Below are 27426 nucleotides of genomic sequence, written 5' to 3' on the forward strand. Positions count from 1 at the left end.
TACTCAGTTTGAAACTTCGCTGTTCCCATTTTTCCAACTCTTGGAAACAGCATTAGTTTTGTTTTTGTTTTGTTTTGTGTTTTCCAAGCTTTATTCAAGTCTCTAAAATAAACATCTTTGACATTTTAAAAGGGTTCTAGTGGATGTTTGCAGTGAAAATAGTAAAGTTCTATAGAGAAAACTTCTTATTTACCTTGAGCGAGGTAAAACCATGGGACAAAGTGAAGCTTGGGTAGTTGTATACTTAGGAACTTACATGGGAAAAGTTTTAACAGTATGACATCAGTGGCCACATTTGGTGAAAGAAACCACTGTCCCTCTTACAAATGTCTGACCTAGAGGCTACCACCACTGTGGGAACTTGCAAGCTCTCAAACCCTCTTACCTGGAGTTTGTACGTGGCTGTCTTCTCACAGAAAAAAATGTGTGGAATGGTTATTAGTTTCTTCTAGTGAGTTAAGCTATAGTGGTGGTTCTCAGATTTCTCACAAAACAGTGTTCTATCACTAACAGAAAAACTGTTTTTAGGTAAAAATTTTAGCACTCTTTTTATTTTGTACCTTACCTTAAAGTATTACCTTAAATATCTGGTCCCTGTTAAAATAAATTATTAAATAGCAAACATTGTAAGCAGAAGCAATGACTCATGCTTAATTCTAAAACAGAATACATTGATGTGACAGAATTAAAATGACTAGAATATAGGATACAAGGCATTCCTGATGCTCTCCATCCCAAGGGATAGCTGTTAGACACATAGTTGGGGTAAATAAAGAGCAAAAGCCTAATGGATTTATTATTTTGGCTCATCAAAATGCTTTTCTAGTCGGGTACAGTGGCACATACCTCTAGTCCCAGCTGCTCAGGAGGCTGAGGCAGGAGGACCGCTTGAGGCCAGCCTGGGCAACACAGCAAGATCCTACATCTCTTTATTTTTCTTTTTTTAAAGAACCTTTCTTTCACAAAATGACTATACAAAACATGGATCAACAAGTTGTTTCTAAAAAATTATTGTGCTCAGGATTGTGATACCATATTGCATACACCTAGTATTCTCTATTATTAAAGTTACTTCTTGTTAGTATAATTAAATATGCAATTAGTACTTTATGACCTAAAAATGTAAAAAGTGCTTTGTCACTTGAGCAAAGTATAGGAACTCTTTGGCTTATGGTGTAAAGTTGTTGAGGGCTGGAAGCTTTTTCCTTAGTCAAAGTTCAAAGTAAGGCAGGCATGGTGGTTCATGCCTGTAATCCCAGCACTATGAGAGGCCAAGGAAGGAGACTCGCATCAGCCCAGGAGCTTGAGACTAGCCTAAGCAGCATAGGGAACCCCCATCTCTGCACAAAATGTAAAAATTGCCAAGATAATGGCTTATGCCTATAGTCCTAGCCACTCTGGGAAACTGAGGAGGGGAGGGTCACCTGAGCCCAGGAGGTTAAGGCCTCAGTGACTGTGATCACACCACTACACTCCAGCCTGGGCAAGAGTTATACCTTATCTCTAACCAAAAAAAAAAGAAAAAACAGTTCAAAGTAAGCTGGGAGTGGTGGCTCACGCTTGTAATCCCAGCACTTCGGGAGGCTGAGGCGGGTGGATCACCTGACGTCAGGAGTTTGAGACCACCCTGGCCAACATGGCAAAACCTCGTCCCTACTAAAAATACAAAAATTGGCCAGGCATGGTGGCTTGTGCCTGTAGTCCCAGCTACTGACGAGGCTCAGGCAGGAGAATTGCTTGGACCTAGGAGGCAGAGCTTGCAGTGAGCCAAGATCGCACCACTGAGTTCTAGCCTGGGCAACAGAGTGAGACTTTGTGTCAAAAAAAAAAAAAAAAAAAAAACCAAAGTAATAGACATACAGATTCCTGAAAACAGCTAGTTTGGGAGATGGGGAAGGGAAAACTATCCCTACTTCCCTTCCAATGTATTTTATCTCAAAAGTTTTGGTAATAGATGAATTGATTGTATTGCTGAGCTTGGAATGGCTCTTAATTTTTAAAAAGAACTGAAATTCTGTATTATTTTTATCCTCAACTTTTTTTTTCCTTTTTCCCCCATGATGTAGTTTCTAGAGAACCAGTTATCAGAGAACCAGTTATCTGCACTCCGGTTTCCTCAGGCTTTGAAAAGTCAAAAGTCACCATTAATAACAAAGTCATTTTACTGAAAAAGGAGCCACCAAAAGAGAAGCCAGGTTGGTATCTAGTAATTAAAATACAGTATTTTATTAAAGCAGCCCAAAATATTACATGCAACTGTCAAAAAATAGTGTGGTTTCTTGTTTGTTTTTTTAGGTTCAAAATATTTGTGGGTTTTCTGATTATGGGTTTTTTGTTTGTTTTTTGTTTGAGATAGATTTTCACTCCAGTCGCCCAGGCTAGAGGGCAGTGGCGCACTCTCGACTCACTATGAACTCCACCTCCCGGGCTCAAGCAATCCTCCTGCCTCAGCCTCCGGAGTAGCTGGGATTACAGGCACCTGCCACCATGCCCAGCTAATTTTTGTAGAGGTGGGAATTCACCATGTTGGCCAGGCTGGTCTCGAACTCCTGGCCTCAAGTGATCCGCCCGCCTCAGCCTCCCAAAGTGCTGGGATTACATTCATGAGCCACTGCACCCAGCCTTCCATTTTGGGTCATGCTTTTGAATTTTTTTTAGCACTTGCTGAAATGTTTTGCAGTTGTTGATATTACATCATAAATGTTAGCAAGAGCGTTTTTTTGTGTATTGTGAACAATGCCCCCAGCAAATTTATTTTGAAAGCTTCTTTATTAGGAGGAGGAACTTTCTGTGCCTGTGGCGTCATCTGCCAGTAGGTTACATTCACACAATAGGCATTCCATTTTATGTTTCTGATCAGCTCTCCTTCAGATAGTGTGTACTTTTATTACATTTCAGAAGCCTTAATCAAGAAGAGAAAAGCTCGTTCCTTGCTTCCCCTGAGTACAAGCCTGGACCACAGATCCAAAGAGGAGCTTCATCAGGACTGTTTGGTACTAGCAACTGCAAAGCACTCCAGAGGTACAAAAATGTACTCCCTTGGCCCATCCGTAGTATTCTGGGACTGACATAGAAGGGATGTTTACTTAGCTATTGAATGAATGCCCAAAGAAATGTCTAAAATTGTTTTCTGTATTTTTATGTTCTCCAGCCTTCCCTTCCCTCCACATCCCTACACCCCTCCACCCTGCTGCCACACTCCCCATTGTGATCCACTGTCAGCACTGCCATGCCTTTGAGATGTAGTGCTCTGCTTTTATTCTAAATCTACTTCCTCCCAGCCATCTGTGTGCCAGAATTGGTATGTTGGCCTAAATATCTCAGCATGAATAAATTCCTTCAACTATTTTTCCCCATTGAACAGTATCCTTATGGAGAAAAAAATTTTTCTTATTGGAAATATGCCCATAATATGGCAGTTTCTTAAAAAAAGCTTTTGATGAAAGCTTTTGATGAAAGTTTTGTTTTGAAGGGTTTTTTTATTTTTGTTTTTCAAAGTCTTCATTTAATGTCCACTATTTTGATATTTTAATAACTTTATTTTTTAAATTTGAAGTTTACATGTGGAAAAGGGATGCACATAATAAAATGAAATGGAAACAGTATAAAAAGAAAGTAAATCTCGCCCGGCACAGTGGTGCGTGCCTGTTATCCCAGATGCTTAAGGGGCTGAAGCAGAAGGATCACTTGAGCTCAGTTCAAGGCCAGCCTGGGCAACATAGTGAGACCCTGTCTCTACTTTAAAAAAAAAACAATTTAAAAAAAATTTTTTTTTCAAAGTAAATCGTCCTCCCAGTCCTCTGTTTCTCCTCCCCGGGAATGGAGGACCATCCTCCCTCCCAGTTACTGTCTCCCCCTACCCTAACAAGGGTGGTCACTATCCTGGGTTTCCATTTCGTTCTTTCTTTTGAATTTTGTACTGTTTTGTCTGTATTACATAATCAAACTATTATCAGTTTCTTGTGTCTTAATGGAGATGTTTTATGCTTTTATTATATACATAGCCTTCTCTTTGGAGCTTTGTGATGACTTCCTATAATTTACATAGTTAACCTTCTAGTTTCACATTATTTTCCTTACTGGAAAATTACTCAGTTGACTTTTTTTTTAAGCAAAGGATGAATATTGAATCCCCTTGTGGTAAGTCTCAGTTAATATTAAGAACTTTCTTTTACTTACTAATATTGTTTTGCTTGCTTTTTACTGCACTTAAATATGTGCTGATTTTGGGTTCACTTTTAACATTTTAAGTGTTTTTGTGTTTTGCTCCCTTTGTAACTGCAGGAGTGTCTGTTAGAGCTCTGATTCTCTCGGTGTCTGAAGTGGGTGTTCCAAACATATATTCGGAAGTTATTGGACAGAAAACTGTAACCAATGTAATGACGTCATCTGATTTTTTTTCCCTTTTAAATTAACAGAACCGAATGAAGATGTGTCTGCTGATCTTGAGGAAAGATTTCATCTGGGGCTTTTCACAGACAGGGCTACGCTGTACAGAATGATTGATATAGAAGGTGAGGCAAATCCAGTCAACGTAATCCCATCCATCTTTATACTTTCCCATTTTGTGTGCACCTCTTTGATGGCTGCCATCCTGTGATATTATAATGGTTAGTTTTACCTGTCAGCTAACTAGGTTTTGAGCTCACTGACTTACATATTGATACATCCCTTGCATCATCATAGGATCCTAAACATACAGCATTCACTCTGAGTACATGTGAAGGTGGGTGAGTGGACAGTGACCGAGTGGGCTTCACATCCTTTTGTAATCACTCTGGTAGGTGACACCTATCAGAGAATGACTGCATATTTTAGGAGCCCACTTTCTCTTCTATCTTGCTTTATCTTTTTCTACAAGTCAGTAATAGATGTTTCCGAAACACCTTCCAAACATTATCTCTCTTTCAAACAGGAAAAGGTCACTTAGAAAATGGCCACCCTGAGTTATTTCACCAGCTTATGCTTTGGAAAGGAGATCTCAAAGGTGTTCTCCAAACCGCAGCGGAAAGAGGGGAGCTGACAGACAACCTTGTGGCTATGGCACCAGCGGGTATGGTTTTCGTGCTTGTTCTTTTCAGTAAAAGCTCTATCATCTCTGGGATACGTCCACTAAAGATGGCTCTTGGCAGTACCAGTCTTAAGCTTGAAATCACTTACAAATAGATACAATGCTAATCCTGTTTGCAGCAGTAGACAAACTCGTAAATCCAACCCAACCCCTGTGAAAAAGAGCAGGTCACTGACACTTTAATGGCAAAAGCATAATTGGTGAGAACTTCTTGAAGGACAATTTGGCCATGTCTAGTAAATTTTAAAGATACAGTGGCACAAGTCTGTAGTCCCCAGCTGCTCTGGAGGCTGAGGCAGGAGGATTGCTTAAGGCCAGGCATTCAGACCTATAGGGCACTGTTAATTGTGCCTGTGAATAGCCACTGTACTGTAGCCTGGGCAACATCATGAGACCTTTGTCTCTTTAAAAAAGAAAAAAAAAAGGTGGGTGTGGTGATTCATGCCTATAATACCAGCATTTCGGGAGGCCGAGGTGGGCAGGCCGCTGGAGCCCAGGAGTTTGAGACCAGCCTAGGCAACATGGCAAAACCCCATCTCTACAAAAAATAAAAAAATTATCTGGGCATGGTGGCATGTACCTGTAGTCCCAGCTGCTCAGGAGGCTGTGGTGGGAGGATCACCTGAGCCCAGGGAGGTTGAGGCTGCAGTGAGCCATGATTGTGCTACTTAGCTCCAGCCTGAGCCACAGAGCAAGACCCTGTCTCAAAAAACAATAAAAGGAAAGAGAAAAAAAAAAAAAAAAAGCACGTAAGCATGTTACCTTTGGTTCGTCAATTCTAATTATAGGAATTTATCTAACTGTGCTCACACATTCCTTTCTGTATCTTTTCAACTTTGTACTGTTTTGTTTGTGTTACATAATCAAACAATTGATGTTTCAGAATGTGTAGATGAAGCAGATCATCCGTAGTGGTGGCTGAATTGGTATCTACATGTTCTGCTGAATGCATCGACTGAAAACAAAGCTTTTCAACCCAAATATACTGGGTTTTGTTTTTACTTTCTCTTCAACTGTTTTTTAACCACCATCTTTTATTTTTTCAGCTGGCTACCATGTGTGGCTATGGGCTGTGGAAGCTTTTGCCAAACAGCTGTGTTTTCAGGATCAGTATGTCAAGGCTGCTTCTCACCTACTTTCCATCCACAAAGTGTATGAAGCTGTGGAGCTGCTCAAGTCAAACCATTTTTACAGGTATGTGTAGTCATAGAGTTGGGATAATACTTGGACATAATGTGAAAATAATCTAAACTTCTCTATTGTTAAAGTAACATAAATAGAAGAAACAGTCCTCCTGCCTCAGCCCCCTAACTGGGACTACTCAGGAGGTGTGTGCCACCACCTCCAGCTGTTTTTTTAGTTTTTTGTAGAGACGGAGTCTTGCTGTGTTGTCTAAGCTGATTTCCAACTCCTGGGCTCAAGCGATCCTCCTGCCTCAGCCTCCCAAAATGCTGGGATTACAGGCATGAGCCACCATGCTTAACCAAGATTTTCTTTTTGTCCTACCCTGCTTTGGTTTTGTTGTCTTCCTTTAGAGAGTGTTGAACTTTGTTTTGGCAAGTAGTAAAGTTGTATATCAGCTTGATCTTTTCATGGCTTGTTTTTAAACTTTGTTAGGGCAAGTTTATCATATTCTAGAATTAGTTTGGACCTCCTACATTCTGATATCTTTATTGAATGCCTTATGCATTCAACAAGTCAAAACTCAGATGTCTCCAGGTCCTGAGTAAGCTCTGGTAATTGTTCAGCTTACAGTTACCTAGTCATTCTTTGTTTAGACTTACGGAGTTTCCTTTACATACGTGGCTTTGAATTTAGCCAAAGACTCAATATGGATGTCTTTCTCTGGACAACTTCCTCCTTCCTAGTATCCTGCCCCTCAGATTGCCATTGTTTCCTCTTTTCAACTCAGAGACCGCTGAGGTTTTGCTTGGGTTTTCCTTAGGAAAATGGCTTTGGGCAGAAAGCCAGTGCCCAGATAGGGTTCCCATCGTTTGTTTCTGTTCTCTTAGGGGTTACTGTCCTGTGCTGCCTGTTACCCAGTGTCTGAAAACAGTTGTTTCAGACATTTTGTCGAGTATTTTAGTTTTATGACAGGAAGGTAGGTCTGATCCCAGTTATTCCATCATAGCTGGAAGTAGAAGTCCCAAAATACTTTCAAAATATTGCTCTGTTTAGATCACTTTAATAAAACACTTTTTTCCCCAGCTACAACTTTATGTTGGCTACAACTCAGCAGTTGTATGTCATTTGAAAAATATTTGTTTACTGAGTTGTACAGATCCAAATGTTAACATATCTTATTATAAAATACCCAAAAATGTCACATTGCTTACTATCACCGTCACTCTCATCAGAAAATTCTAACTTATGGGAAACTGTCAAGCACACAAGTGGTACGTACAAGTTTTCTAAAATTCTAATTTTTGCTAGAAAACTCACATTTTATCATTAGTAACAAATACTGTTGGTTGTTTTTAATGAAGTGGTTAGTCTTTTTTTTTTTTTTTTTTTGAGACGGAGTCTCGCTCTGTCACCCAGGCTGGAGTGCTGTGGCCGGATCTCAGCTCACTGCAAGCTCCGCCTCCCGGGTTCACGCCATTCTCCTGCCTCAGCCTCCCGAGTAGCCGGGACTACTGGCGCCCGCCACCTCGCCCGGCTAGTTTTTTTTTTGTATTTTTTAGTAGAGACGGGGTTTCACCGTGTTAGCCAGGATGGTCTCGATCTCCTGACCTCGTGATCCGCCCGTCTCGGCCTCCCAAAGTGCTGGGATTACAGGCTTGAGCCACCGCGCCCGGCTTTTTTTTTTTTTTTTTAGAAGAAAGCAGGTTCTATGAAAAAAACAGCCAGTTTAGCTTGTAATTTGTTCATACAGGTGTTTCCTGGAGACAACCATCCTACTTTGGAATGCAGCAGAGAACACAAAATGTTCTTCCCATTTGTCACACACAATATATTAAAGTGTTTTGGACTTGAGGGATTTAGTAAAATTCATAATTTCTACTGCTTCATTAAGGGCATTCTCCCTTTTTTCCCACTATAAGAGCCACTGCCTTCTTTCTTAGATGCCAGAATTTACCAACCATTACTTTTGCACAATCAGTGCAAATGTCAACAGTTTTTTTTTTTTTTAATAAACAACACATAACTGACTCTTAGCATTGTTATAAAAATAGTTATAACCTCATGAACCCTCTGAAAGGTTCTTGAGGACCCCCTAGGAATCCACAGACCACAAATTTAAGAACTGCTGATCTAAGTGAAGAAACGAATGAAGCATGTGTTTGTAATTTGTCTATCTAATGCAAGTGCAGTTTTTTAAAGGAAGTTGAAACAATAAGACAACGCAAAAGGGACAATTTGTCCTGTCTTACAGCCCCTCCTAGGGCCATACACAGAGGAGCCTTTTCAGATTGGCTAAAGTGTCTATTCTTGCCTTTAGGGAAGCTATTGCAATTGCCAAGGCCCGGCTGCGCCCAGAGGACCCAGTCCTGAAGGACTTGTACCTCAGCTGGGGAACCGTCCTAGAAAGAGATGGCCATTATGCTGTCGCAGCCAAATGGTAAGCCTGAGGAGTGGAGGGATGCATCCAACATAGAAGAGCTTCTGCCAGAAAGGGGAGGACAGGAACACAAGTAATAAGTTTAGAGGTGGAGGTAAAGCAGCGAGAAATTGTTTAAAAGGTATGTATATTCAACTTAGTTTCATAAGACTCATCAGGAACTACCTCCTGATTTATTTATGTAAATCACTATAACTATTCAAGAAAAACCTCAGTAGCAGATTCAGAAATTATGCATTTTTCTAATGGTCTCTTATAACATCAAGTAAAGGAACCTGAACCCATGCTGGATTGAACCCAAACAGAGGAGTCATTCCCACTCATTTTCCTTATGTCCTCAACCTAGATGATATTGTTTCTCATAGACTCCGCTGAATTGTGCTGGCCTCAGCCTTCACAGGAACAACCGGGGCAGTGACATACCTGGGACCACAGGAAGGCACATGCAGCAAAGTGGATAGAAAGAAGTGATTCCATCCTCTAGGAGTGGGAATAAAAGATCTGTTTATGACCTTTTCTTCACATTTTTATTCATATTATAGCTATTTAGGGGCCACTTGTGCTTATGATGCAGCCAAAGTTTTGGCCAAAAAGGGGGATGCAGCATCACTTAGAACGGCTGCAGAGTTGGCTGCCATCATAGGAGAGGATGAGTTGTCTGCTTCCCTGGCACTCAGATGTGCCCAAGAGCTGCTTCTGGCCAACAACTGGGTGGGAGCCCAGGAAGCCCTACAGCTGCATGAAAGTCTACAGGTCAGTCTGTTATTTCATCTCCTAGTATACAAGAGGGAAGTGTCCCAAATCCTCGTCTAGTCAGATCTGAGTTAATAACCCAGTTGCACAAGCTGTGCCAATTTGGCAGGCCCAGCAAGCCCTGGCCATGCTATCTCACTGAAGTACTGTGACTTGTTAGTTGCCATATTCAGAGTAAGAGATAATATGGTCATTGACAGTAATTCCCATTGCTTATCTGTTTGTACAAAACACCTGTGAGCCAGGTACGGTGGCTCACACTTGTAATCCCAGCACTTTGGGAGGCTGAGGCGGGCAGATCACTTGAGGTCAGGAGTTCGAGACCAGCCTGGACAACATGGTGAAACCCCGTTTCAACTAAAAATACAAAAATCAGCCAGGCGTGGTGGCACGCTTCTGTAATCCTAGCTACTCGGGAGGCTAAGGCAGGAGAATCACTTGAACCCGGAAGGCGGAGGTTGCAGTGAGCCAAGATCCAGCCTAGGCGACATAGTGGGACTCTGTCTCAAAAAAAAAAAAAAAAAAAAAAAGCGCCTGTGAACAGACTTTAGTCAGCCCAGGCCTTGGGTTGGCAGTCTAGGGTTTCTTCATTGATGTTATCAGCACTGTCTTCCTTGAAGAGGGAATGGTTGGCCTCTAACAGAAATCATGGAACTCTACCTGTAAACAGTCCTCTTAACTGTAAGCTATGGAAAAAACTGGGCCGGATGCAGCAGATCACTTGAGGTTAGGAGTTCGAGACCAGCCTGGCCAACATGGCAAAATCTCGTCTCTACTAAAAATACAAAAATTAGCCAGACGTGGTGGTACACGTCTGTAATCTGGCTACTTGGGAGGCTGAGACAGGAGAATAGCTTGAACCCAGGAGACAGAGGTTGCAATGAACTAAGATTGTGTCACTGCAATGCAGCCTAGGTGACAGAGTGAGACTCTTCAGAATAAAAAAGAGAAAAGTGTGGGAAAATAGAAATGTCTTATTTCTTAAATTTTTTTGGTTCCCATCTGGTTAAAAATGAGTAACATATCACTGCCTTTTTCACACATCAAAACAGGTTAAAGCATTGGCACTTATCTAGTTTCTAAAACATGTAAACATTTGATTCATTTTAGATAACTTTGTCAGATACTAACCAGAGGTTTTTTGTTTTGTTTTGTTTTGTTTTTTGTTTTTTGTTTTTTTTTTTTTGAGACGGAGTCTCGCTCTGTCGCCCAGGCTGGAATGCAGTGGCCGGATGTCGGCTCACTGCAAGTTCCCCCTCCCAAGTTTACGGCCTTCTCCTGCCTCAGCCTCCCGAGTAGCTGGGACTACAGGCACCCGCCACCTCGCCCGGCTAGTTTTTTTGTATTTTTAGTAGAGACGGGGTTTCACCGGGTTAGCCAGGATGGTCTCGATCTCCTGATCTCGTGATCCGCCCGTCTCGGCCTCCCAAAGTGCTGGGATTACAGGCTTGAGCCACTGCGCCCGGTCTACTAACAAGAGTTTTTTTAAGTTCTTCGTTCCCTAGCAGAGTACGGGGCCTAAAGATGGTTTTTAGCTGAATATTTAGAGCCCAAGGAACATGGTACATGGGGAGGTAGCTTTCTGGGAACAGCAGAATAAAAATGGAGGTGACAATAGGACACCCTAAAAGATAATGCCACTGAGCATTATTTAGAAAATGACTAAGTCCAGAGAGATTTTAATTTATCCACAAAGTTTCCAGAATGACTGTTTAGTGTTTTAGTTTTTCTCTTAAACAGCATCCTTAACAAAGCAAGAAAACCTAACAAGCATATGCTAAGTATTTTGATAAGGGCTATTTTGGCTGTGTGGAACAGACTCTTCCAAGCTTAACTGAGAAGGTACTGTTAGAGGAGTATACAAGGAATCTCATGGCAACTAAAAATGTAGTGAAAATAAATTTTCTTTTTTTTTTTTTTTTTTTTTTTTGAGACGGAGTCTCGCTGTGTCTCCCAGGCTGGAGTGCAGTGGCGCGATCTCGGCTCACTGCAAGCTCCGCCCCCTGGGTTCACGCCATTCTCCCGACTCAGCCTCCCAAGTAGCTGGGACTACAGGCGCCCGCTACCACGCCCGGCTAATTTTTTTGTATTTTTAGTAGAGACGGGGTTTCACCGTGTTAGCCAGGATAGTCTCGATCTCCTGACCTCGTGATCCACCCACCTCGGCCTCCCAAAGTGCTGGGATTACAGGCTTGAGCCACCACGCCCGGCTGAAAATAAATTTTCTAGGCCTTTTCTCTGTGCTTCTGTTTTCTTCCCTCCCAGCCGATTTCCTCTATTAAAACTATTTGGACATGGCTCCTAATGCCTGTCCCAGCTCTTGGATCTACAAAGCTTGTCTATTCCAGCAGCTTTGGCCCATTATGCTTTTATTCCTGAGTCCAAAGTTTGGTCAGGGAGAAAGAACCTGATGAGCCCAGCCCATCTTTCCTCAAACTAGGCTACAGACCTTAAGTGGCTGGTCTTTGTGTGCTTAAGTCATTGTGGGTAGGGCTACAGTTGGGATTCCGTGTCATAAAAATGGTTTCTTGAGCTCCAAGGATAGATTTCCCCCAAAAAGGGACCTGGGAAGTGTCTGTCAGGTCGCCCCCTTTGTCCCTTTTCATGCATGGCTCACGGGGGGCAGGTAGCTCACTAATGTGCTTTGGTTGCTGCAGATACAAAGGGAAATACTTCGAAGGACTCAGAAGAGCTCTCGAGATGATCCGAGCGCCTTCCCTGCGTAACAGTTCCTCTTCCTTGTTGTGTTCCAGGGTCAGAGATTGGTGTTTTGCCTTCTGGAGCTGCTGTCCCGGCATCTGGAGGAAAAGCGGTTTTCAGAGGGCAAAAGCTCCTCCTCTTACCACACTTGGACCACGGGCACAGAAGGGCCTTTCGTGGAGAGGGTGACTGCAGTGTGGAAGAGCATCTTCAGCGTTGACACCCCTGAGCGGTATCAGGAAGCCTTTCAGAAGCTGCAGAATATCAAGTACCCATCTGCTACAAATAACACGCCTGCCAAACAGGTAAGCCATCTGTACCAGCTTTTGCCATTTATCACTCAGTGGTAAGACTTCCTTAATTCCATGTCTGTTGTAACAGGGAAACCAGCAGAATACCGGATTGTGTTTCAGAAAAGGCTAAGGCATGCCCACACCACCTGGAAAGATCCCTTCAGACTAATCAAAGCCCTTTAACTTTAAAGTTAGTATTAGATCAGTATTCCCTTTTATTGTTTCATTTTTTTATTATTATTATTACTTGTTTGTTTTGAGACAGAGTCTTGCCCTGTCGCCCAAGCTGGAGTGCAGTGGCATGATCTTGGCTCACTGCAACCACCACCTGCTGGGACATGGGGTTCAAGAGATTCTCCTGCCTCAGACTCCCAAGAGCTGTGATTACAGTTGTGTGCCACCACGCACAGCCACTATTTCCTTTTCTTAAAAAAAAAAGTCTAAAATATATGGAAAAGCAGAATAATGTAATAACCCATCAACCAGAATTAACAGATGTTCACATTTTGTCATTTTTACTTTGTTAGGGTTTTCTGGTTTCATTTTGTATTTTGATTTGAGGACTTTATAAAATAAACACAGTACGGGAAAGTTGAAGTCCTTTCTTGTTCCTTTCCTCAGCTCTTCACTCCTTCCCAGCTCACAACAGGCAACTCCTGTGTCAGTGCCACATGTATTGTTTTGCAGTTTGCTTATTTCAGAGGCTGTTGTTTGTAAAATCTATCCATGTTAATAAAAAGAGATCAGTTGATTTATTTTAACTGCTGTGTCTGTTTTGTGAATATACCTACTTCTTTTTTTTTTTTTTCTTTGTAGAGACTGGGTCTCACTGTTATCCAGGCTGGTCTCGAACTCCTCAAGTGATCCTCCCACCTCAGCCTCCCTAAGTACTGGGATTATAGGCATGAGCCACTGTGCCTGGCATAGTTCTTTCCCTTGTTTCAAAATGAGGGAACATTATGATATTTATGAGGAACAAGACTTCTCAAATGGTATACACTTTGAAAAACAGTTGGACAGTTTCTTTTTTTTTTTTTCTTTTTTTTTTTTTTTATAAGGCGGAATTTCGCTCTTATTGCTCAGGCTGGAGTACAATGGCACGATCTCTGCTCACTGCAACCTCTGTCTCCCAGGTTCAAGTGATTCTCCTGCCTCAGCCTTCCAAGTAACTGGGATTATAGGCATGCGCCACCACGCCCAGCTAATATTTTTTAGATTTTTACTTTTTTTTTTTTTTTTTTAGGTGGAGTCTCACTCTGTCACCCGGGCTGGAGTACAGTGGCATGATCTCGGCTCACTGCAACCTCCGCCTCCCAGGTTCAAATGATTCTCCTGCCTCAGCCTCCCGAGTAGCTGGGATTACAGGCACCTGCCACCATGCCTGGCTAATTTTTTGTATTTTTAGTAGAGACGGAGTTTCACCATGTTGGCTAGGCTGGTCTCGAACTCCTGACCTCGTGATTTGCCCACCTCGGCCTCTCAAAGTGCTGGGATTATAGGCATGAACCACTGTAGCTGGCCTATTTTGTAGATTTTTAGTAGAGACAGGGTTTCACCATGTTGGCCAGGCTGGTCTTGAACTTCTGGCCTCAGGTGATCCACCTGCCTCAACCTCCCAAAGTGCTGGGATTATAAGCGTGAGCCACCATGCCCGGCCAGGCAGTTTCTTATAAAGTTAAACATGCAAATGCCCCATGTCCCAGCAGTTCTGCTACCTAGAAATTCCACTAAAACAGTGAAATCAGATGGCCACACAGACTTGTACACAAATGTTTACAGCAGCTTAGCGCACAATAGCCAAAAACTAGAAACAAACCAAATGTCCATCAACTGATGAATGGGTATGCAAACTGTGTTGTGTCTATGCAGTGAAATACTATACTGTGTAACAATAAAAAGGGCCAGGCTTGGTGGCTCACACCTGTAATCCCAGCACTTTGGGAGGCCAACGCAGGTGGATCGCTTGAGCTCGGGAGTTCAAGACCAGACTGGGCAACATGGCGAAACCCTGTCTTTACTAAAAATACAAAAATTAGCCGGGTGTGGTATCACAAGCCTGTAATCCAAGGTACTAGGGTGGCTAAGGCAGGAGAATCGTTCAAATCTGGGAAGCGGAGGCTGCAGTGAGCCAAGATGGCACCACTGCACTCCAGCCTGGGTAAGAGAATGAGACGCTGTCTCAATAAAAGATAAAAGTGAAAAGGAACAGCTGGGTGCAGTGGCTCACGCCTATAATCCCAGCACTTTGGGAGGCCGAGGCAGGCAGATCACGAGGTCAGGAGATCGAGACCATCCTGGCTAACATGGTGAAACCCCGTCTCTACTAAAAATACAAAAAAATTAGCCGGGCATGGTGGCACACGCCTGTAGTCCCAGCTACTTGGGAGGCTGAGGCAGGAGAATGGTGTGAACCCGGGAGGCGGAGCTTGCAGTGAGCCAAGATTGCACCACTGCACTCCAGCCTAGGTGACTGAGCAAGACTGTCTCAAAAAAAAAAAAAGGAACAAATTACTGCCACACAGATAATATCGGTGTTAGCTGGGCGTGGTGGCGGGCGCCTGTAGTCCCAGCTACTCAGGAGACTGAGGCAGGAGAATGGCGTGATCCCAGGAGGCCGAGCTTGTAGCCGAGATCACGCCACTGCACTCCAGTCGGGGCGACAGAGCGAGATTCCATCTCAAAAATAATAGTAATATCGGTGACTCTCAAAAGCATTAAAGACACAAAAGACCGTATACTCTGTGGTTCCATTTATGTGAATTCTAGAAAAGAAAAAATTAAAGTGACAAAACAATCAGTTCAGTGGTTGCCAGTGGGGTGGGGCCAGGAGATGGCCTGCAGAGGGGCCGGAGGGCATATCTTCAGTTGATGAAAATGTTCTGTCTTGATTTTGCTGGTAGTTATGGAGCTATATATGCTTCTCAGAATTTATCAAACTACATAGTTAAAATTGAGCACATTTTTCTTAGTTGTACTCCAAGCTTTGTTTTGTTTTGTTTTGGGTTTTTTTTTTTTGTTTTTTGTTTTTTTTTTTTTTGAGGCAGAGTCTCACTCTGTCACCCAGGCTGGGGTGCAGTGGTACAATCTGGGCTCACTGCGACCTCCACCTCTCCGGTTCAAGCGATTCTTCCGCCTCAGCCGCCCGAGTAGCTGGGATTACAGCCTTGCACCACCATGCCCGGCTAATTTTTGGTTTTTTTTTTAGAGACGGGGTTTCACCACGTTAGCCAGGCTAGTCTTTGAACGCCTGACCTCAGGTGATCCACTCGCCTCAGCCTCCCAAAGTTCTGGGATTACAGGTGTGAGCAACTGCGCCCAGCTTTTATTGTGTTTTTGATTACAGCTTTTAGTTCCAGAAACTCACTTTTTGTTTCAATTAAATGCAAATGTAAAGGTGTTTTCTCAGTGTGAACAGACTTTAACACCGGGACGTAGGTGTTGCTGTGCAGCTAGACATGAGAGTTTCTGATGGGGGAAGCAAAAATGGGTGGCGGAAACAAGAGGAACTTTCTTAAGTGTGAATTGTGTGTACTTGTTTCCAAATGCGGTTCACAGGAACAGTTTGGTGGCATCCTCTGTGCCTACCGTGGGAGGATGTTTACCTCAGACTCTGGCTTCTCTCTCCAGCTCCTGCTTCACATTTGCCATGACTTGACCCTGGCAGTGCTGAGCCAGCAGATGGCCGCCTGGGACGAGGCTGTGCAGGCGCTCCTTCAGGCAGTGGTCCGGAGCTATGACTCGGGGAGCTTCACCATCATGCAGGAAGTGTACTCAGCCTTTCTTCCTGACGGTAAGTGACTCCCCCCTGCCTGAGGCACACCCTTTAGTGGACAACTTCACCACCACTAGTGGTGTGGCACTGGGAGTACCTAAATTCTTAAAAGATGGAGATTGGCCAGCTGTGTCATTTCAGTAGAAAGTTTGGATTCTCTTACCCAAGCTTTTAAGAATAACTATACTGTTTCCTTTACCTGGCCCTACCCTCTTACTGCCTCCTGTCCACTTTCCACACAGTTTAAGGGAGAGAGAAATAGGAATGTAGTTACTTGTTAGTAAGAACAGCAAAAAGATTCACCTTCCTTGGGCTGCATAGTCACTGAACTAAATCATTGTGATTTTTCAGAGACAGTGTGATCTTACCTCAGTCATTGTGGCCCCAGAGCCTTCAGTAGGACAAATGGACTCTATCATGCTTTGAATGACTCCTAGGATGTAGTAATGAGAACATTGTCCCAAGACAGGAAATGTTTAGCCTCCAGTTGGCTTTTGGTGGAAAGGCATGTGGCCCTGTGGATCACACTGTTGTCCTTTTTCCTGGGGTCTGCTTCTTGGGTGATAAGAAATAGAACATAAGGGCAGGAAGCCAGATTTCTGGCAACTAGAGAAATGCATGACCCAGTATCTTTTTTCTCTTTTCCTAGGCTGTGACCACCTAAGAGACAAATTGGGTGACCGTCAATCCCCTGCCATGCCAGCTTTCAAAAGTCTAGAGGCCTTTTTTCTTTATGGGCGTCTGTATGAATTCTGGTGGTCTCTCTCTAGGCCTTGCCCAAATTCCAGTGTCTGGGTAGGGACTGGTCACAGAACACTCTGTGTTGAGCCAAGCCAGCAGTTAGACACTGCCAGCACTGAAGAAACTGACCCTGAGACTTCTCAGCCAGAGCCAAACAGACCCTCGGAACTAGACTTGAGACTCACAGAAGAAGGTGAGCGAATACTGAGTACTTTTAAGGAGCTCTTTTCAGAAAAGCACGCCAGTCTCCAAAACTCACAGAGAACTGTTGCTGAAGTCCAAGAGACCTTGGCAGAAATGATCCGCCAGCACCAGAGGAGTCAACTCTGTAAATCCACAGCAAATGGTCCTGATAAGAATGAACTGGAAGTAGAAGCAGAGCAGCCCCTCTCCAGTTCTCAGAGCCAGTGGTAAGTACTGAGGCAAGTGCAAGATGGAATGAAAAATAACCCTGCTGACTAGGAACAGTGGCTCGTGCCTATAATCCCAGCACTTTGGGAGGCTGAAGCAGGAGGATCACTTGGCCCAGGAGTTTACCACCAGCCTGGGCAACAAAGTGAGACCCTGTCTCTACAAAAAAAAAAAAAAAAAAAAAAGGCCAGGCACAGTGGATCACGCTTGTAATCCCAGCACTTTGGGAGGCTGAGGTGGGCGGATCACTTGAGGTCAGGAGTTTGAGACCAGCCTGGCCAACATGATGAACCCCATCTCTACTAAAAATACAAAAATTAGCCAGGTATGGTGGCACATGCCTGTAATCCCAGCTACTTGGGGAGCTGAGGCCAGAGAATCACTTGAACCTGGGCTGCAGAGGTTGCAGTGAGCCAAAATCACACCAATGCACTCCAACCTGGGCGTCAGAGGGAGACTTCATCTCAAAAAATACAACTAAAATAACCAGGTGTGGTAGCATATACCCTGTAGGTACTTAGGAGGCTGAGGCAGGAGGATCACTTGAGACCAGGAACTCAAGTTCAGCCTGGGCAACATATTGAGACCCTGTCTCTAGAAAAATTAATTTTTAAAAATTAGCCAGTTGTGGTGGCATGCACTTGTAGTCCTGGCTACTCAGGAGGCTGAGGTGGGAGGATCACTTAAGCCCAGGAGTTCGAGGCTGTAGTGAGATACGATTGTGCCACTCACACCAGCCTGGTTGACCCTGTCTCTACAAAAAAAAATTAAATTTTAAGAAGCCAGGTGACAAAGGAATTTTATTTATAAAATGAGATAAAAGTTACCCAGGCAGTGGCACATGTTCTCAGGACCTCCTGGGGGCTGTGTCATGGGCAAAAGTTTAAATTTTAAGAAAATTTAAAAAACAAAAGATAAAAGTTACCCAGGCATAACAAAAGATAATCCTGTTCAAGGATGGGCAAAGGGCTTGAATAGATATTTCTCTAAAAAGCCAGTAAGCACAGGAAATGATGCTCAATATCTGATCATTAGGGAATTGCAAATCAAAACTACAGTGAAGTAGCAGTTCATAGCCATTAGGCTACTACCAGAGAAACAGAACAAGTGTTGGGGAGGATGCAGAGACATTGGAATCCTTGTGCCTGTGGGTGGAAATGTAAAATGATGCAGCCACTGTGGAAAACAGTATAGCAGCAGTTCCTCCAGAAATGTAAAATAGAATGACCATAGGATCCAGCACTTCCACATCTGGGTATATACCCAAAAAAATTGAAAGCAGAGTCTGAAATATGTGCACACACCTGTGTTCATAGCAGCATTATTCGTAATACCCACAACATGGGAGCAACCTAAGTATCCACTGACAGGTGAATGGATAAGCAAAATGTGCCATATCCATATGATGGAATGTCATTCGGCCTTACAAAGGAAGGTCGTTATGCTGAGTGAAATAAGCCAGTCACGAAAAGACACACACTGTATGACTCCACTTATATGAGGTACTCAAAATAGTTAAAATCATAGAGACAGAAAGTAGAATGATATTGATAGGGGCTAAGAGAAGCAGAATGAGAAGTTACTGTTTAATGGGTATAAAATTTCAGTTTTACAAAACGACAAGAGTTTTGGAAATGGGTGGTGGGGATGTTTTTCACATTATGAATGTATTTAAAACCGCTGAACTATATATGTTTAAATGGCTAAAATGGTAAGCTTTATGTTATATACATTTTACCACAGTAAAATCAATGGGAGAAAAATGTTACCCAGGGCAAGACATACAACTTACACCTTTTATTTTTTTCACTAGTAAAGAAGAAAAAAATGAGCCACTTTCTCTGCCTGAATTAACCAAAAGGCTTACAGAGGCAAATGAGAGAATGGCGAAATTTCCTGAGAGCATTAAGGTAAGAGTTAAAGCAGTTCATTTGGTAAAGCATCACTTTTTGTGTTATCACTTGACTATACCACGTTCTTATAGGTCAGCTACCTCTCTGTTCAGTTTCTAAAATCTCTACCCATTCATATGAGCTTAAGAATTTAGAATCCAATTACTTTGGTTAGCTAGGATGTTTTGTGAGAATAGAATTATTGATCACACAAGTAATTTTATACCTCAGTCTTCAGAGAAACTAAATAAATGTAATAGGTAAGAAGTAAAATTTAGATTGGTGCCATGTATTAGACAACTTACAGATGGACAGGTCTTTTTGGCTGTGGGCCCAAATAGTAATAGAAGCACCATTTTTAAGGGTTGATTTGCATAGTGCTGTAGAAAGAGATTGTGCCATTGAGAAGGACATCCCAGCAACCATCCCAGTTTTCAGTGTCATTTCTCCTTGGAGTAACCGTTGAAGAGAAAGACAGGACATTGCCTTAGGAGAGAGCTGGATCAGCTGTGTCCAAGAAATGTCTATAGATGAACCTGAGTCACTGGTGCCTTCTGTGAAGGTGTTTGTGGCTCCTTTGCAAATGCTTCCTTATTCATCCTCATGTCATCATCTTTCAGGCCTGGCCCTTCCCAGATGTGCTGGAGTGCTGCCTCGTCCTGCTTCTCATCAGGTCCCACTTTCCTGGGTGTCTGGCCCAGGAAATGCAGCAGCAGGCCCTAGAGCTTCTTCAGAAATACGGCAACACGAAAACTTACAAAAGACACTGCCAGACCTTCTGCACGTGAATTTTTACACACCTTGAAGAAACTGCCAAATTGAAAGTGTTTGACACCTTTCACCTCTGCAGTTCCACCTCACCAGACATTCACTCTGGTCCCTAGCTGTTTTTGCGGTAATCCAAATGAATACAAACGAGGATTAAGTTTGAATCAACCCTGCCTACCCACAGACACAGTGGATCTGACTTTAGACTCAATTGTGGTCTCTTGCTGGAGGGAAGATCATGTAAAGCCCGCAGTAGTTATTCAGAACTAATACCTGCAGAGTGTTGGTCATCTCTACAGCCTTAGGCAGGTTTCATCCAAAGAGGAGAAACTTCTGTCATCACCCAAAGTGTTACATGCTTAAAACACAAGCTACCTTTATAAATACTTCATCTGATCAGAAATGTGTCATGCTTGTTTGAGATGGAGTTGCTGCATTTTAGGACTATTGATACTTTTTTAAAATTGTTTTTATAATATTTAATTTGAAAGCGGAGACCCTTCTCTGTCTCCTCTTTCATAGATTGAAGTTTGAATTTGAAATAGGCCTTAACCATCATGTTGACTCTCCTGTCAGAATTTTAGGTTGGAAATTTGGTTTTATTCTTTTATGTAATTGCTTATTTGAACAGATCATTTACTAAAGCTTTAGAAGAAGTGATTCAAATGTGTGTTTTCCCTTCAGTTTTATAACAGATGGATCGATGGCAGTCAAATAGCTCAGGAATAAATTACTGTTCCAATGGTTTTTAAACTTTCTTGGATTATAGGATCCTTTTGAGAATCAGATTAAAGCCAGAGATACTCTTTGGAGAAAAATCCATGTTCCTAATTTTGCATAGATGACCTTTGGATTTTTGGACTCTGACAGTTGGGACCCTAAATACTATTTAATTGTAAATCTTTTTTTTTTCTCCTCCTTGGTTATTTAAACAGTTGAACAGTGTCAGGAACAGATGTTTTGGTAATGTCACAGTTGCTAGGATGGGAAAATCACAGTCTGGCATGCGTGTGGGAAGGAATACGCCTTTCACATAATTGAACTGTTTTATCTAGGATTCATTGTGAAGGCTGTTCTGCTCACGTTTGTAGTTTATTTTTCTGTTAATTCCTAGGATTGGGATTGGGACAGTAAGAATGAAATTCATTTACAGGGAGTCCCAGGAAGGAAAATGTTTAAGGCAGTTTTCAAAGATGTGTATGTGCCTAGCATTAGCGTTTAATAAACTCTACAAAGGGAAATACTGTAGAATTTAGATCCTCACAGTTCATACACTTAAGTGAACTTTAGGAAGATGATGCTTTGTTACTAGAGATGGAGAATCTTTCTTGATTGAAAAGATATAAATAGGCATGGCTAGGTGGAAAACTGGACACCAGTTCTACAAACTGCTAAAATGAACTTTGCTTACAGAGGTGGAAAAAATATATAGTCCATTCCACTTGAGTAAAGAGTGATATTGTTAAACTAGAATTCTAAATTCATTTGTGATCTGTCGGAAGCATCACCTGTGGCTAGAAGGGTCCTGCTCACTCCTCAGTTACTGCTTTGGTAAGAACAAGATTTACTATTTGAGTCCGGGCGGGGTGGCTCATGCCTGTAATCCCAACACTTTGAGAGGCCAAGGCAAGTGAATCACTTGAGGACCGGAGTTTGAGACCAACTGGGCAGTATATATGGAGGCAGTATATATTTGAGACGAACATTTGGTAGTATATATGGAGGGACTGAATTGCACTCAGTTGCCTGGTGCTATGGTGCAAACCTATACTCTAGATACTATGGAGGTTGAGGCGGGAGGATTGCTTGAAGCCAGGAGTTCAGGGCCAGCCTGGGCAACATAGCAAACTCCCATCTCTATAAGTAATAAATAAAATTTTTAAAATGAATTATGGCCAGGCACAGTGGCTCATACCTGTAATCCTAGCAGTTTGGGAGGCCAAGGCAGGCAGATCACCTGAGGTCAGGAGTTCAAAACCAGCCTGGCCAACATGGAGAAACCCCATCTCTACTAAAAATATAAAAATTAGCTGGGCATGGTGGCACATGTCTGTAATCCCAGTGTTGGAAATAAGAGCTTGGAGTCTCAAAGAAAACGGGCACTCAAAAGACTTCTCAGCAAGGCAAATTTACTTCTGCAGAAGGGTGCTGCCTGCACCAGTCACAATCACAAGAGCACACTGAACAAAGGAGAGAAGGATTTTTATCCCTAATGCAACTTCTGTTTCTGTGTCCTTTCCCCATTGGCTGAAGTCAGACCACACAATTTAAGCTAGCCCGATTGGCTAAAACTTGAAATTTTTCCAAATAGGGTAGACAGGGGAGAAGGGGTAGGAGTGGTAAAACTTTTCCAAATAGGGTAAACTTAAACCTTTAAACACATAACTTGTAAAGAAAGGAGGGGAGGAAGGGATTGTCCATTAAGGCATGTTTGGGCACGTTTAGGCACAGCAAAGATGGAAAGGCTTGTTTAGGGAACAATAATTTATCCTTTCTAGCAATGTGAAAGGACATTAGTTGCTAAAAGGAACGAGGAGGTTTGAAGAGAAATTGATTGATTGGCAAATTTCCCCCTCTTGGTAGTTCTTCCTCTTCAAGTCTCCTTAACATATCTTGACTTTATTGTTCCTCTTGTTCACTTAGGAATAGGAGCTTATCTGAGTAGGGTGGGGGAGAAGAAAGGGGGGTTTTGGGAGAGCGTTTTCTATGAGTCTTTGCACTAATCCACAAATACAGGGTATAATGCAGCAACCTACAAGAATAAGTATACCTATAACAATTGCAAGGGGGGTAAAGATTGAGGTTATGAGTCCCTTCCATTTTCCAAACCATTTTTCCATGAGGTTAGAGAAGGGGTCATTTACTCCAGAATTTTTGGCCAATTCGTTTGCTAGGGTGGTAAGGCCTTTTATAGGGCTTTTGTAATTGTTCCATTGGGGGCTATATTTTTGCAGATAAAAGTACAGCATTAGACTGCAATCATGATACAGACCCCAACCTTCTCAGCTAATATCATGTCCAGGGCTATTCAATTTCCCAGGCCATTTGGCTGGTAGGGCCTAATTGTTCAGCTATTCCTTTAATGGCATCCCTAGTATAATTAACAAACCATTGTTGCTTATAGTTAATGTAATTTATCCAGTCTACATTTTTGTTTGCAGTTACCCATGAGAACAATATAGATTCAAATACTGCAGCTATTTGATTTTGGGCTTTAAACTCATTTGGTAGCCCTCATGGAACTCCAATGGCATCTATATAAATGTGAGGGTCAAAGGACCCTTAAGGGGCACTTCTGCTCTTCAATTGTTCTTTTTGTTTGGTTGGTGAAACGCCAGGGCGAAAGGGATGGCCAATGGGATTAGAGCGTGAGTGTCCCTCCAGTTACTTGGCAGAGTACCCAGCAGTGGCCCACCACAATACCACCATACATCCTCCCGGGGATGAACAAGGGCAGACTAATTGGTTAGCTCCTGAAAAGGTTTGGACTCACTGCATCCCATTAGGCTTCCAAGGAATGCCAAATTTTCCCCGTCGTGAGAGACATGAGGTAAAATGTACATTGTTAACTGGAGCTGACCTACAGGGCCTTTAACTTCAAGAATAGCAGTGAGGGGGCCGGGCGCGGTGGCTCAAGCCTGTAATCCCAGCACCTTGGGAGGCCGAGACGGGTGGATCACAAGGTCAGGAGATCGAGACCATCCTGGCTAACACAGTGAAACCCCGTCTCTACTAAAAAATACAAAAAACTAGCCGGGCGAGCTGGCGGGCGCCTGTGGTCCCAGCTACTCGGGAGGCTGAGGCAGGAGAATGGCGTGAACCCGGGAGGCGGAGCTTGCAGTGAGCTGAGATCAGGCCACTGCACTCCAGCCTGGGCGACAGAGCGAGACTCCGTCTCAAAAAAAAAAAAAAAAAAAAAAATAGCAGTGAGAGAGTTTAGCATGCCTTATCGCCCCAGGCTGTGGGGTTTTGGAAGAGAGCTACCATACAGCTCATGCCCTGTTGGTTGGAGGTCCATCCAAGTGGAAAGGGAACAATTTGGGTTTCTGGCCTGCCTGTTGCACAAGTGGACCAATCGCTTTTATTTAGGGTGTGAACAGAATATTTAATCCATTCTGGTCAGGCATTAACATCTTGATACCTGGTTTCTATGGCTAAGTTTGCTTTAGGTCCTTGACTTCTACTATGGCTATTTTCTTATTATTAGGTAAGAAACAAAAAATGGTTTGATTTGGTGGGCGTGGGGGAGGCGAGTTGGTAGGAGATGGAGGAGGGTTAAAACTTTTTTTTGTTTTTGTTTTCTTGTTGTTTGTTTGAGGCAGAGTCTCTGTCGCCAGGCTGGAGTGCAGTGGCACGATCTCGGCTCACTGTAACCTCGGCCTCCCAGGTTCAAGCAATTCTCCTGCCTCAGCCTCCCAAGTAGCTGGGACTACAGGCATGTGCCACTATGCCCAGCTAATTTTTGTTTTTCATAGAGATGGGGTTTCACCACGGTGGCCAGGATGGTCTCAATCTCTTGACCTTGTGATCCACCTGCCTCGGCCTCCCAAAGTGCTGGGATTGTAGGTGTGAGCCACTGCGCCCAGCCAACAAAATATATTTTAAAGGAGCCTATGTGGTCTTTTCCAGTGACATCCACTCCTAGGCCATAAAGACAAGTGGGGTTAGGGTCAGTGGAGGTGGGGATAAGAATAGAAGTACTGGGTTGCACTGGTGGATTTGGGGGTGGTTGGTGGATGAGGGGGTGGTTCCTTTGGTGAAGTGGAGGTAGGGTTTTAGGGTGGTGCAGCCTTCTGAGGAGATCCAGCCCTGATATTTGGTAGTCCAGATAACATCTCCCAACTATATCATAACCCCTGGAAGTCTCATGGTTGTTGATTGCAACGGTTAATAGGTGGTGCTGGGTTTGGAAGGGGTGGATGGGCAGAGCTTTTCTAGGAGGCTAGCTGTCTCTGACTTTGGAGATCCCCGCAGGGCATGGCAAGACAAGCATTGAAAGTAATGCTTTGGGTTTGGGGTGAGCTTGACCTAGTTACATTAATAATAAGATGAGAGGTAGCTAAGGGAAAGAGAAGAGGAAAAAGAGATTAGGCTTTTCTCTTTAATGTTACTCTGGTGGGAGTTGGCCCTGGGACGATGGTCCATGGCTTCAGAGAGGGCAGCGACTTTCTGACTTGGGTACAATGGATCTATCCCTTTTCAGCAGTTCAGACTGCTGTGTCAGTTGTTAGGAGCACCAGGTAAGCTGCTTCTCAGGTGGGCTCCAGCTTTCCCTCTTTCCAGATTTTGACAAGGACATGATCTCCAGGTTGATGTTGGTGGACTGGGAATTTGAGGGGTGATGTTTGCACTAGGAAGCCTTGAATCCTGAGGGAGGAAAGGGTGGAAGACAAACCAAATACAAAGTTTTTGAGAAACTGATTTTTCGTTTCAAATGTAGAAAGGCCAGTAGTGGAATTTAGGTAAGGCAACCCATAGAGCGTTTCATAAGGGGACAGGCCAAGGTCCTTTCAAGGGGCAATCTGGATTTTGAGTAAGGCAATGGGAAGACATTTTGTTCATGGTAACCAAGTTTCCAGGATTTACTTGATTAGGTGATTTTTTAAAGTTTGACTCATTCTTTCTACTTACCCTGATGAGGACAGATGCCAAAGAATATGATATTCCCATTTTGTTTCTAATGCCTGGGTTCGTCCTTTAATGATCTGTGCAGTGAAGTGGGTCCCATTGTCTGAATCAGTGTTTTCTGTTAGTCCAAACCTGGGTGTGACGTGTTCTAACAGGGCTTTGACCACATTACTGGCTGTTGCGCTTGGGAAGGGGATGGCATCTACCCAGTGGGTAAGGTAGTTTACTATTACTAGCAAATACTGGAGGTGGCCTATTGGGGGCATTTCAGTATAGTCAACCTGGGCACTTCGGAATGGCCTTAACCGTGGGTTCCTTCCTCCTGGAGGTTGCCTCTTTAGGGTTTGCTTATTAGTCTTTCTGCACACTATGCAACCATCCACTGCTTGCTTAGTGAGGGTATATATTCCTATGCATTCATAGACTGTAAGGACTGCATCACACATAGCTCGAGGACCCCAATGAGATCCTTGATGAAGTGACAGTATTTTCCTCATGAGAGGCTTGGATAACATTTCTCTTCCATCTGCTAATACCCATTTTCCTTCTGAATTTTCCTCAGCTCCTAATTTCTTTAGTTTTTCCTGGTCTGCATGGGGGAAGATGAGGGGGTAAATGAAAAATGGGTGTAGCTTGGGAAGAGGCAGCCTGTTTGGCTATTTGGTTGCCTAGATTATTTCCCCGACTTTCAAAGGAGAGGGTTTTTTTGGTGTCCTGGGACATGAACAATAGCTATTTCCTCAGGAAGCTGGAGATTATCTAATACTTGTATTAGTAACTCTTTGTGGACTAGGTTTTTTTTTTTTAGAGACAGCATCTCTGTTGCCCAGGCTGAAGTGCAGTGGCCGGATCTCAGCTCACTGCAAGCTCTGCCTCCCGGGTTCACGCCATTCTCCTGCCTCAGCCTCCCAAGTAGCTGGGACTACAGGCGCCCGCCACCTCGCCTGGCTAATTTTTGTATCTTTAGTAGGGACAGGGTTTCACAGTGTTAGCCAGGCTGGTCTCCATCTCCTGACCTCATGATCCATCTGCCTCGGCCTCCCAAAGTGCTGGGATTACAGGCGCAAGCCACCACACCCGGCCTTGTAGACTAGGTTTTGACCTTTACTGTTAGTAAGGCCTCATTCAGTCCAGATTTTTCCAAAGGTGGCCGGGCACAGTGGCTCAAGCCTGTAATCCCAGCACTTTGGGAGGCCGATGGGCGGATCACGAGATCAGGAGATCGAGACCATCCTGGCTAACACGGTGAAACCCCGTCTCTACTAAAAAATACAAAAAACTAGCCGGGTGAGGTGGCGGGCGCCTGTAGTCCCAGCTACTCGGGAGGCTGAGGCAGGAGAATGGCGTAAACCCGGGAGGCGGAGCTTGCAGTGAGCTGAGATCTGGCCACTGCACTCCAGCCTGGGCAACAGAGCAAGACTCCGTCTCAAAAAAAAAAAAAAAAAAGATTTTTCCAAAGGCATGTAGTACTCCAAAGGCATATTTGGAGTCAGTATAAATTGTTCCCTCCTGATTTTGTAAAAATTTTAAGGCTTGATTTAGAGCAAGTAGCTCGCACATCTGTGTGGGCCATTCAGTAATCTTCCTGATTTTGTTTCTGTGAGGGTAGCTTTGTCAACTACAGAGTATCTGTAATCCCTTTTTCCTTCTATTACCGGAGAGGAACTGTCTACAAAAAGATGTTTCCCTGTTTGAAAAGGAGTTTCACTTAAGTCTAGTCTTAACTTTGGTTTGGTAACTAATTAGGTCTAAACATTTATGCTCAAGTTCCTTTGGTTGTGGGTTCCCTGTTACCTTTTGGTTTGGATTCCCGGTTAGAAAAGCAGCTGGATTTA

The 27426-nt window shown here is 43.3% G+C and overlaps 1 protein-coding gene across 3 annotated transcripts in view; it reads left to right on the plus strand.

Moving 5' to 3' along the window:
• Positions 1-21809, plus strand: part of LOC105482392 (gem nuclear organelle associated protein 5) — a 51287-nt gene extending 29478 nt beyond the window's left edge. The window contains exons 17-28 of one of the 3 annotated variants that reach the window (XM_011742444.3): positions 2067-2195; positions 2899-3021; positions 4419-4514; positions 4916-5053; positions 6118-6265; positions 8514-8633; positions 9176-9386; positions 12140-12391; positions 16007-16169; positions 16801-17302; positions 19117-19213; positions 19816-21809. In XM_011742444.3, the coding sequence (XP_011740746.2) occupies positions 2067-2195; positions 2899-3021; positions 4419-4514; positions 4916-5053; positions 6118-6265; positions 8514-8633; positions 9176-9386; positions 12140-12391; positions 16007-16169; positions 16801-17302; positions 19117-19213; positions 19816-19983 (2147 nt within the window). In that variant the 3' untranslated portion in view covers positions 19984-21809. Of the gene's footprint in view, positions 1-2066; positions 2196-2898; positions 3022-4418; positions 4515-4915; positions 5054-6117; positions 6266-8513; positions 8634-9175; positions 9387-12139; positions 12392-13000; positions 13146-16006; positions 16170-16800; positions 17303-19116; positions 19214-19815 lie in introns of those variants that run through there. The other 2 variants (XM_011742443.3, XM_011742445.3) reach the window with 2 other exon arrangements.
• Positions 21810-27426: the final 5617 nt, after the last annotated feature.

The sequence above is a fragment of the Macaca nemestrina genome, chromosome 6 (assembly GCF_043159975.1).
Source record: "Macaca nemestrina isolate mMacNem1 chromosome 6, mMacNem.hap1, whole genome shotgun sequence".
In the NCBI taxonomy this organism is placed as follows: Eukaryota; Metazoa; Chordata; class Mammalia; order Primates; family Cercopithecidae; genus Macaca; species Macaca nemestrina.